Here is a 12,524-nt window from a genome sequence, read left to right as displayed (position 1 = left end):
CCTGAGCTGATGGTGTCAAATTTGCAAATGAACTGAAGCTCAGCAGTGTCTCTTTGAAGTCTGGTCCTGAAGTTTTTTTGCTGCAGGATGGCTACCTTTATATCTGCTATGGTGTGTCCAGGGAGGTTGAAGTGTTCTCCTACAGGTTTTTGTATATTGCCATTCCTGATATCTGACTTGTGTCCATTTATCCTTTTATGCAGGGACTGTCCAGTTTGGCCGATGTACATAGCAGAGGGGCATTGCTGGCACATGATGGCGTATATTACATTGGTGGACGTGCAGGTGAATGAACTGGTGATGTTGTTGGTGATCTGGTTAGGTCCTGTGATGGTGTTGCTGGTGTAGATATGTGGGCAGAGTTGGCATCGAGGTTTGTTGCATGGACTATCTCCGACAGTGCCCACAATTCAAGAAGGATGTGGAAAAACTGGAGAGGGCTCAGAGAAGGGCCATGAGAATGATTAAAGGATTGGAAAATATTCCTTACAGTGACAGACTCAAGGAGCTCAATCTATTTAGCTTAACAAAGAGAAGATTAAGGGGTGACTTGATCACAGTTGCAAGTACCTACATTGGGAACACAAATTTGACTAGTGGGTCATGCACTTCACTGCTTCTTTAGACCGAGCTCATTGCAGATGTCCTCCCATCCCATTCTATTTCAAGGACTTGCTGCAAGCCCTAATCCCCTCCTTCATACTAGGGCCTCTGTGTGTGCTCCCTTCCCTTTAATACCAGGGTCCCCCATTTGTCCCCCACAGCCGGGGATGCTGTTTGTGACCTTATTCCCCCTTCCCCCCTTACCAGGGACTTCCCTTTATCCCATAACCCATGGGCTCTGAATGAGACTCCATTCCCTTTACTAGGGTCCCCATTCTCCCCCACCAAGCCACAGGTTCTGTGTGCGCCTCTTCTCCCACTATTTCTCCTCTTTCTGCCTGGGAAATAAGTCCTTCAGGCTGCCAACATATTAAACTGTATTGGGAGGATGGGGAGAAATGAAATAGAGGTATTGTCATGCTGAAAGATGCTAATGGATGCCATTCAATCAGTTCTTTGATCTATAGACAATTGCAGAGGTGCTTGAAGCTGTGGCTCTGCTGAACAGACAGCCGGGGCTCCATGTGTCTCCCATTTTTTCCTTCTGGTTTTGCAATTTTCCTCAAAAGCAACAGGTTCTGTTCACTGATGCCTAAAACATTCCGTGGAATTTTGGAACTGATCAGATATGCCATTCAGAAGTTGTCGTGTTACATCCCAAACAGAGAAATGCCATTGGGTTGGGGATAGGGACTCATAAGCTTGGCCAATAATAGAAGGCTCTGCAGTCTAGCAGGCAAAGGTATAACAAGGTCCAATAGCTGGAAACTGAAGCTAGATGAATTTAGACTCGAAAATAATGGGCAATTTTTTACAGTGAGAGTAATTAACCATAGGAACAACTTATCAAGCGCTGTGGTGGATCCTCCAACACTGGCAATTTTAAAATCGAGATTGGATATTTTTCTCAACAATATGCTCCAGTGCAAACAGGAATTAAATCAGAGGAGTCCTTTGGCATGTGTTATTCAGGAGGTCAGACTAGAGAACCACAATGGTCTCTTCAGGCCTTATGAATCAATAGCATAGTCTCAAAGGAAGAGAGCAGAGCCCCCAGAGCCAGGACGTTAAACACACAGGACTAGATTTTCAAAAGTAATTAGGTGCCTATAGATGCAGACAGGTGCCTAAGATGGTTTTGGAAGTTCCTCTGGGCACCTGTCTTCATCCTTAGACAACTAAACACTTTTGACAATCTGGCTCATCGTGCCTGAGAGCCGGAGGAAAGACTGATAGTAGGCCTTGTCCTTACGCTGCAGCGTAAGGGAGCTGAAAGGGAGGCTGGGACTTACCGTCTGAATGAACTTGTTGCAGATCACCTTCTTATCACCCCTGCAGAAAAAGAAATACACAAATATAATTACAGTCAGGGCTGGTAACACTTCCTATTAGTAAGGTTGTCCGACACTTTCATTATAAGACCCTGTTTTCAGTTGCTTATACTTTTGCCATATGTTAATTTTATAGGGTTCTAGTTTTTTTAATCAAAATGTCATGCAGTACCAAGTGAAATGCTTTACAAAAGACAAAGTATATTACATCAACACTCTTCTCTTTATCAACCAAACTTGTAATCTCATCAAAAATGACATCCAGTTGACAGGATCTATTTTCCATAAGCCCATGTTGATTGGATTAATTATATCACCCTCATTTAATTCTTTATATCCTGGGGGACTTCAATTTGAGTGATATATGTTGGAGGTATGATGCTATCAGTACCAGAAAACATTCCTTGGAAATTCTAAATATGGTAGATGACAATTTCCTAACTCAGAAAGCGCTGTATCCAACATGGGGGAAACCTATATTAGACCTTGCCTTGACACACACAGAGGAACTGATCACAGAATTAAAAGTTAATGGTAGCTGAAAGTTAAAAGCTAATGGTAACTTGGGTACAAGTGGTTATGGCTTGATCACATTTATAATATGCCAACAGAATAAAGTCCAGAGAAGTAACATACATACATTTGGTGCTTTAAAAAGGCCATTTTCACAAACCTGAAAACAATTATGAACCAAATCAGCTTGCAGAATTTAATACGAAAAATCTGAATGATAATCGGGAATTATTTAAGAACACTTTACTAGATGCCCAAAATACCACAATCAAGGGAGAAGGCTGTATTGGTTAAAAAACCAACCTGCTTTAGAGGAGAAGCAAAGGCAGCTATAAAAATTAAAAAATAATATATAACAAATGGAAGAACAGGGAAGTTGACAATTATGAATATAAATCAAAAGCTAGTAACTGTAGAAAATTGATGAAGCAAAGGAACACAGGAAGAAATCTATAGCCAGCAGAATTAAAGAGAATAAGAAGGAGTTTCTGAAGTATATTTAGGAAGAAAAAGAATCCTGACAATGGTATTGGTCCATTACTAGATGGAAATGGTAGAATTATCAATAATGCAGAAAAGGGAGAAGTGTTTGTTGGGGTATGTAACGGTTAAGTAAAGACCTGGGTAACTGCTAGTATGGTATTAGGGAGGAAGACGGGGCAAGCACTGTCTCTTCGCTTGATAGATAAAGTGCTATCCCTCTGCCTTCCCTTCTCCTTGTTAAGGATTGATAAGCGTTGCAGCAGCATAAGGACTGTGGGGATTTAAAGAATACTCTTTGTGTAAAGCAGTGATATCTCCCCCTCCTTTCCTTTCCCAGACACATAAACGAGCTCGGGGTCCTGGCCCCTGCCTCCCTTCCCTGTGAACTGCTGATCAAGGGAATTCATGGCTGCAATTATTGCAAAGAAATGTATCTTCAAAGTAAAAACTATCTGTAGAATATGCTAATAGAATGTAGAATATGGGTCAACTTGCTCTTCTCTAACAGTGTTCAGTACATATTTCTGTTCTGTATTTGAGGGGAAAACAGATGATGTAGTCATATCATATAATGATGGTGAAATACTTTCCATTCCACTAGCATCTCAGGAAAATGTTAAACAGCAGCTGCTAAAGCTACACACTTTTAAATCAGCAGGTCCAGATAACTTGAATTCAAGAGTTTTAGAAGAGCTGGCCGAGGAGCTCACTGGACCATTAATGTTGATTTTCAATAAGTTCCAGAAGACTGGAAGAAAGCTAATTTTGTACCAATATTTAAAAAGGGTAAACAGGATGACCGAGATAATTATAGGCCTGTCAGTCTGACATCGATTTGGGCAAGGTAATGGAGTGGCTGTCAGGAATAAGGCCCTGCAGCTATGCCTGCCGAGTCTCCTGACAGCCTAATGAACAGAGCTGGGCCGCATGAGCCAGACTGCCTGAAAAAACAACCTGCTTAACTGGCTGAAGAAGCCAGCAAGCTTGCTCTTAAGCTCAGCAGTAGCAGCAGCTTGCTTGCTGCTCAAAGCATTTGCTCAGACTGATCATTCCTGCCTCACTCCCAGCCCTGCTCCTGCCTTGCCTCACTCCAGGTAACCCGGCTGTGACCCTCAGCTCAAATTCCTGACTTCAACTCTGACCCTTGGCTCTGGCCCTGGACTCCTATTCCTGGCAGCAACTCCTGCTCCAACCATAGGTCCGACTGCCCATGTCCAAGTTCCTGACAATGGCTGATACAGGACGCAGTTAACAAAGAATTAAAGGAGGGTAACATAATTAATGTCAATCAATATGGGTTCATGGAAAATATGGAAAAGGTAATAGTGTTGATGAAAGGGCATTTGACTTGGTACCACATGACATTCTGATTAAAAGACTAGAAAGAGATCAAATTAACACAGCACACATTAAATAGTTTAAAAACTGGCTAACTGTAAATCAAAGAATCATAGAACTGGAAAGGCTCTCGAGAGGCCATCTAGTCCAGTCCCCTGCATTCAAGGCAGGACTAAGTATTATCTAGACCATCCCTGACAGGTGTTTGTCCAACCTGCTCTTAAAAATTCCCTATGATGGAGATTCCACAACCTCCCTAGGCAATTTATTCCAATGCTTAACCTCTCTGACAGTTAGGAAGTTTTTCCTAATGTCCAACCTAAACCTCCCTTGCTGCAATTTAAGCCCATTGCTTCTTGTCCTATCCTTAGAAGAACAATTCTTCTCCCTCCTCCTTGTAACAACCTTTTTATATACTTGAAAACTGTTATCACGTCTCCTCTCAGTCTTCTCTTCTCCAGACTAAACAAACCCATTTTTTTCAATCTTCTCTCCTAGGTCATGTTTTCTAGACCTTTTATCATTTTTGTTGCTCTTCTTTGGACTTTCTCCAATTTGTCCACATCTTTCTTGAAATGTGGCACCCAGAACTGGAACAATACTCCAGTTGAGGCCTAATCAGCGTAGAGTAGAGCGGAAGAATTATTTCTCGTGTCTTGCTTACAATACTCCTGCTAATACATCCCAGAATGAGGTTTGCTTTTTTTGCAACAGTGTTACACTATTGACTCATATTTAGCTTGTGATGCACTATGACACCCAGATCCATCATCAAATGGGAGTGTTTCTCTTGAGGTTCTACAAGGATCAGTTCTTGGCCCTACATTACATAACATTTTTTATTGATGACCTAGAAGAAAATTTAAAATCATCATTGATAAAGTCTGCAGATGACAGAAAAATTGAGGGAGTGGTAAACAATGAAGAGGACAGGTCACTGATACAGAGCGATCTGAATCACTTGGGAAGCTGGGTGCAAACAATATACGTTTCAATACAATTAAATGTATACATCTGGGAACAAAGAATGTAGGCCATGGGGGACTCCATCCTGGGAAGCAATGACTCTGAAAGAGATTTGGGGGTCAAGGTAGATAATCAGCTGAATATGAATTCCCAGTGTGCCCAAAAGGGCTAATGCAATCCTTGGACGCAGAAACATGGGAATATCAAGCAAGAATAAAGAAGTTATTTTACGTTTGTATTTGGCACTGATGTGATTGCTTCTGGAATAGTGTGCCCAGTTTTGGTGCCCAAAGTTCAAGAACGCTGATAAAATGGAGAGGTTTCAGAGAAGAGAATTGGTCCTGCTTTGAGCAGGGGGTTGGACTAGATGACCTCCTGAAGTCCCTTCGAACCCTGATATTCTATGAAAATGGTTATAAGACTGGAAAACATGCCACACAGTGACAGACTCCCAGAGCTCAATCTATTTATCTTAACAGAGAGAAGGTTAAGAGATGTCTTGACTATAGTCTAAGTACTTTAACAGGGAACAAGTATTTGATAATGGGCTCTTCAATTTAACAGAAAAAGATCTAACAAGATCCAATGGCTGGAAGCTGAAGCTAGACAAATTCAGATAGGAAATAAGGCCTACAGTTTTAAATGAGAGTAATTAACCACTGGAACAATTTACCAAGTGTCATGGTGGATTATCCATCACAGGCAATTTTTCCATCAAGACTGGATGCCTTTCTAAAACATCTGCTCTAGGAATTATTTTGGGGAAGTTCCATGGCCTGTGTTATACAGGAAGTCAGACTAGATGATCACAATGGTACCTTCTGGCCTCGGAATCTATGAATTTATTTTATAAATTGCTAATTTATAGTTATTGCCATAAATTTCAGTCTTGCGAAACAGGCCCTTGTTTGGGCCCCTCCCCTGCTATATGTTCTCAGGGCAGTAAGTCTGGGTACTGAGCAGGCACAGAATTCTCTTACTTTGTGTAGGAGCTTTCATGCGGCAGCAGGAACATCTCCCTGCAGAGGGATAAAGTGGTGCCCAAACAGCTCCCCAGAACCACATGCAGGGGGAGCAGACCATTAGGGGGAGGGGGAAGCAGGCCTTTAAAACAGTTACTTCCCAGAACAACTGTAGTTCTCATAGGCAAGGGCCGCCCCAGATCCATACTGCAGGGGATGTATGTGTCCTGGGTGCATCAGCACTGACCTTCTGAACAACAATGTCCAGCGCACACTGCCCATTTCCTCACTCCCCACTCACCTCAGCATACATAGGAGAACATGGTGACCTACATTTGATTTGCAGGAGGCCACAGCTTGAGAGTGAAGGGATTTGACTCCTGCCACATTAGTACAGCCCGGAGTGGAGCAGGAAAGGCACAAGCAAGCCATGAGCCAAAACAATATGCCTGATGGGGCTCAATATCCCGAACACTAACTACTATAGGAATGACAGACATAGAGAAAAGCCAAACTTCCATAGAAGGGAGCTGAATTCCTATTGCCCCAACTGTCCCCAGAAGGAACTGAGGAGCAGGCATGTCTGCACTCCTTAGAAGGCCCCGGCAAAAGTCAGAGGTAGGCAGGGTGTGCAAAGGCCCTATAGCCTGCTGCTCCAGACCTCCGGCTGGCACACACCTGCAGAAGAGATCTGGCAGGTAGTACTTGAAGAACCTTTATGCTGTTCAACAAAACCACTCAGTGTAACCAGTGTCGCAGGGGACCACAGTTCAGGGTTGGGTAAGGTTTGATTTGAAGGGGAGGTGAGGGCTAGTGTAGAGTGAAATCTGTCTGAACACCAGGGCAAAAATCCTGGGCATGAAGAACACATTGTGCATTTCCAAAGCAGCCTGCTGTATTGGCAGAAAGGAGGCACCACACACACAGGTGCATGGCACCACAGACATGGCACCACACACACAGGTGCATGGCACTACAGACATGGCACCACACACACAGGTGCATGGCACTACAGACATGGCACCACACACACAGGTGCATGGCACCACAGACATGGCACCACACACACAGGGATGATATACTGAGGGCCTCACCATTCCTCTCCGATCTTGTAGACGTAAATGATGTTGTCTGTTTGTCCAATGGCGATTTTGGTGGAGTCAGGAGAGAACGCCATGCCTTTCACCATGTAGCTCTTCCTGCCATACTGGGGAGAGGAGAAGGGAGGAAGCATGGACCGAGGGTGAGGTTAATAAAACATGTCCCACAAGAACCTCAAGACAGACCCAGAGTAAGGGTCACAGGCTAACCCATTGAGTGGTGTAAAGGCCCATACAACATACAAGCTGATCCCATTCCCATCCCACCTCCATGGTGTGAGCTTCCTGCAGTTACGGACTACACTGCTCTAGCGTTGCCGGGCACCTGGCTGTGGGTTACTGCTGCTATATACAATGTCTAGCAGGGAGGTTAATGAGAGTAACTAACCACTGGAACTTATCACGGGCCATGGGGATTCTCCATCACTGACAATTTTCCAATCAAGACTGGATGTTTTTCTAAAAGCGAGGTCCTAGGAATTAGTTTGGGGAAGTTCCATAGCCCGTGTTATACAGGAGGTCAGACTACACGATCACAGTGGTCCCTTCTGGCCTTGGGATCTATGGAATGAGGGTGGGTCAGTGTGAGTGACATACCCCAGCCCAGCAGAGCCAGCTGAAGGATTAGGTAACCTGCTAGCTCAGTCTGATTTCTCCTTCTGTACAAGTTGTTCACTGGATGCGTGCTAGGCAATTAGAGATATGGCTCCCTATTGCTGTGTTCATGCACACAACAGCACATGCTTACTCCCACGGGTGCACATGGCCAAACACCACTGCCAGACCACATACAAAAGCATGCATACTCAAATACGCACAGGTGCATGCATTCTCACAGTGGCAGCCCTTAAACACACACACAGGTATACACACTCACAGGTAGGTGGATGGTACATACACTGGATAGAAGAACAGTCATACTAGGTGCGACAGAATGTATCCCTGGATCCAAGCCCTAAACACTATTGTAATAATCTTTGTACAAAGTATGCCTTGTGAAGCATCATTTGAAAACTCATAATTTGCTGGTCATTATTGTCCTGACAAAATATGTGTGGCAACATTTTATGTGAAGATATAAGATTTTCCAGTATGATGTTATTAACATATGTTCCAAATCACAGCTCTCCCCAAGCAGAAGTTGGCCAATAGGTCTGTCCTAAACAAAGGCATGTGTGCTCTGCTTAATTTGCAGTAAACAGAGTCATCAAGCAGGAAGGGGAAACACAGGAAGCTCAAATAGATGAGAAAAAGCAGCAAGGAACGTCCTTCTGCATAGACTTTTTGTCTCCTGGTACCCAGCTAGAAATGTTTTACACAAGGGGGGACTGAAACCATAAAAAGGAAAGGAGAACACCCCAACATACCCCTCTCTCTTCCCTTGCCCATCACATTCTCTACACCTGAAGCAACAAAGGAAGCCTTCATTGGATTCTGAAGGAAGGAGTTCTGACCTAGAGGGTTTGGTCAGTAAGACTGCTGAAAGCACATGGTGAGAAACTTTGCTTGAATCTGATATAGTTTGTTAATTTGGCACCAGTAGGGCTTTAACTTTATTTTAGGGCTGTCAAATGATTAAAAAAAATTAATCGCAATTAATTGCAAGATTTAAAAAAATAATCACAATTAATTGCAGTTTTAATTGCACTGTTAAACAATAATAGAATATCACTTATTTAAATAGATCATAAATAGGGCATAAGAGCATGTTAGACAAACACCTGTCAGGGATGGTCTAGGTAATATTTAGTTGTGCCATGAGTGCAGGGGACTGGACTAGATGACCTCTTGAAGTCCCTTTCAGTCCTATGATTCTATGACGATGGTCAGAGACGCAACCCCATCCTCGGGATGTCCCTAAACTTCTGACTGCCAGAAGTTTGGACTGGATGACAGGGGATGGATTGCTTGATAATTTCCCTATTCTGTTCATTCCCTCTGAATCATCTGACACTGGTCACTGTCAGAAGAGAAGTTACTGGGCTAGATGGACCATTGGTCTGACCCAGTATGGCCATTCTTATGTTCTTATTAAATTGATATTTTATATTCTGATCCAACTCCTCTACCATTTTGGGTACAGGGTAGAGACTTCTGTTTCACAAGCCACCAAGAGGACCAGTCAGCTCTGCTGGAATGCAAGCTAGCTGTAGATATCTCCAGGCTGTTTGCATGCTGACACAGCTGTGAAGCATTTGAAAGGACTGAAAAGTTGCCATTTCTCAAGCTCTGAAAAGTCCAGGTGACACACAGTACACACTATGATCATATTATAAAGACTGAAAAATCATCTCTGAGAGTTCAGAAGAGAATGTGTTTTGGGGATTGGTCCCGCTTTGAGCAGGGGGTTGGACTAGATGACCTCCTGAGCAGGGATTTGGAGCAATCATATTTTTGAATTGCTCCACTCGGGCTCTGCTCCAGCTCCGAGCAAAAACCTACTGGTCCGCGCTCCAGCTCCGGGCTCCGCTCCAAAGCCCTGCTCCTGAGGTCCCTGCCAACCCTGATAGTCTATGATTCTATTCTATGTGTGCGCTAAAGTATAACAAAAATTGTCGATACCTTATATTTGAATGTTTGCAACAAAAACAAAAGGGGAAACATCTGTATACGGAAAATCAGTAGATTTATTGTTTAATAGTTTTGTTAAAAAGTTATTCCTGGTATTTCAAAAAATATTGACAATACTTTATACTATATACAATGTGTTTTGTGTGTATTGTTTGTTTTACTAAGAAAGTGTACAGCAATCTCTCTAAGGTTTAACTCTCTGTCATGCTTTCTGAAAAGTTTTGACAAGACAGAACTTTGGCCTCTGCTTCAACAAAGAGTTAAGCTGAAGTCCAGGAAGGAGGGGATGGTATAATTATACAGAATATTGCTTAAGCATTCCCTCCCCTGTCCCCTTTACAACAGCATAGGAACAGTCTTGGCCATGTAGTTATACTTTGATGGGAGCAGCATTTGAGGATGTGCTTTGGGGCTATGCAAAATGTGGTGTAGCATTTCAAGCTGTTATGAGCCCTCTGAAAAGTATGGAGCAACTTACAAGTTGCTCTGCTACTGCCAAAAAACTGCCCTGCATAGCAGCATGCAAAGTATCCGTAACTCACAGACCAAGAAGGTAGGGTGCCCAGTTACACAGAAGCAAAGAAACAATCTCTTTACCTTTGTATCAGCAGGCTTGGTGGAAAATTTGTCCCGTCTCTCTCCGTGTTCATCATACAGAAGCACGACCCTGTCTACAGTGCAGACAGCAAACTTGGCATTGTTGTAGGACCAAGCCATGCAGGTGACCTTTGCAGCACCATCCTGGAAGAAAACACAGCCATTACCAGTCTGGACCGGACCAGGGTCCATAAGACTGGCCATACTGGGTCAGACCAAAGGTCCATCTAGCCCAGTATCCTGTCTTCCAACAGAGGCCAGTGCCAGATGCCCCAGAGGGAATGAACAGAACAGGGAATCATCAAATGATCCATCCCCTGTCACCCATTCCCAGCTTCTGGCAAACAGGGACACTATCCCTGCCCAGCCTGGCTAAAAGCCATTGACTCCAAGACCTCTTTTCTTGAGTGGTAACAGCTAATTTAGACCCCATCATTTTATATGTATAGTTGGGATTGCCAACTCTGCCATGTACATTAGCCAAACCAGACAGTCTCTATGCAAAAGAATAAATGGACACAAATCTGACATCAGGAATCATATCATTCAAAAACCAGCAGGAGAAAACTTCAACCTCTCTGGTCACTCAGTAACAGACTTAAATGTGGCAATTTTGCAACAGAAAAGCTTCAAAACCAGACTCCAACGAGAAACTGCTGCATTTGAATTAATATGCAAACTAGATACCATTAATTGGGGCTTGAATAGAGACTGGGAGTGGCTGGGTCATCACACAAAATGAATCTATTTCCCCATGTTAAGTATCCTCACACCTTCTTGTCAACTGTCTAAAATGGACCATCTTGATTATCACTACAAAAGTTTTTTTTCCCCCGCTGATAATAGCTCATCTTAATTAATTAGCCTCTTAGCGTCGGTAGGGCAACTTCCACCTTTTCATGTTCTCTGTATGTGTATATAGAATCGTCTTACTGAATGTTCCATTCTATGCATCCGAAGAAGTGGGCTGTAGCCCACGAGAGCTTATGCTCCAATAAATGTGTTAGTCTCTAAGGTGCCACAAGTACTCCTGTTCTTGTTGTGGATACAGACTAACACGGCTGCTACTCTGAAACCAGCTGGGATTGTTTTCCAATGTGCATTACTTTGCACTTGTCCATCTAATCCCCAGTATCTGCTCTCCGCCAGGGGCCAGCAGCCCCTGCTTTAGGGGAAGGGGCAGACCCCGCAGTGGCCATGAGGGAAAGGTTCCCCCAGCCCCGCCCTGGAGCAGAAGGGCTCGCAGCCCACCCCCAGCTCTGGATGGACCGTCCTGTGGCGGGCAGTTCCGCAGGCCCGTCGTGACGTGTGTGAAACTATCCCCACGCTCCGACCCGCCTCGCCCCCCCCGCGCCCGGACTCCTGGGTCCCGCCCGCAGCTGCCCGGGAGGCGGGGGCTGACCTGGGGGGTGAGCAGCGTCCGCACGTGCCGCAGCTGCATCCCGAGGCCTCTCGCGCCAGCCCGGCCAAGGGGCCACTCTGGCTCCGCGTCTCCCGCCTCCGCGTTGCCCCGGTAACAGGCTGCCGAACACCCGAGCAACTGACGGCACGCGCACACCCCGCACACAAACAGGCTACGTCACAGGGAGCGACCCGCACCGCGCATGCGCCAAGCCAGGCCGCGCCTCAGGGCGACGGAAGGGTTAGGTGTATAGACTCCGCCCTCACGTGCAACGGCCGGTGGCGTCGCCTCAACCACAAGCCCCGCCCATTCACAGAGCCCCGCCTCTATCAGCAGTGAGCCCCACCCTCTTCCACAAGCCACGCCCACTCAGCCCGCCCGCTCTCCCAAGCCCCGCCCCCAGAGCCAGTCGCGTGCTCGATCGGCTCGGCGTGTCCCGCGGGTGCCGGGTCCCGCGGGGCTGGGTCGGGAGCGCGCGCTGGCCACGCCCCGCCTCCCAGGCCCCGCCCCCGCCCCGCCCCGCCCGGCTCCGACGGGGGCTGCCCGGCACAGCCGCGGGGATGGAGGCGCTGCGGGCGGCGGGACGCGCCGTGCTGCGGAGCCCCCGACTCGCCCGCCACGGCCTGGGGCTCTGCTGGCACCGCAGTGAGTGGGGGCC

General features: G+C 45.6%; 2 protein-coding genes across 6 annotated transcripts in view; one reads left to right on the top strand and one right to left on the bottom strand.

The window, feature by feature from the left end:
* IFT172 (intraflagellar transport 172) overlaps positions 1 to 12,070 on the bottom strand; it is a gene marked incomplete in the record, with an annotated part of 97,426 nt that extends 85,356 nt beyond the window's left edge. Inside the window, 4 exon segments of the mRNA XM_034780556.1 lie at positions 1,896 to 1,935; positions 7,291 to 7,403; positions 10,465 to 10,608; positions 11,867 to 12,070. Of these exon segments, the coding sequence (XP_034636447.1) occupies positions 1,896 to 1,935; positions 7,291 to 7,403; positions 10,465 to 10,608; positions 11,867 to 11,905 (336 nt within the window).
* Positions 12,071 to 12,374: 304 nt separating this feature from the next.
* LOC117883062 (low density lipoprotein receptor adapter protein 1-like) overlaps positions 12,375 to 12,524 on the top strand; it is a 30,272-nt gene continuing 30,122 nt past the window's right edge. For all 5 annotated transcript variants that reach the window (XM_034782019.1, XM_034782021.1, XM_034782018.1 and 2 more), the window contains exon 1: positions 12,375 to 12,511. In XM_034782019.1, the coding sequence (XP_034637910.1) occupies positions 12,427 to 12,511 (85 nt within the window). In that variant the 5' untranslated portion in view covers positions 12,375 to 12,426. The remainder of the gene's footprint in view (positions 12,512 to 12,524) is intronic.

Source organism: Trachemys scripta, chromosome 9 (genome assembly GCF_013100865.1).
Source record: "Trachemys scripta elegans isolate TJP31775 chromosome 9, CAS_Tse_1.0, whole genome shotgun sequence".
NCBI classification, from domain to species: domain Eukaryota; kingdom Metazoa; phylum Chordata; order Testudines; family Emydidae; genus Trachemys; species Trachemys scripta.
The sequence above is the reverse complement of the archived record's forward strand: the minus strand, read 5'-3'. Positions and strand labels throughout refer to the sequence as shown.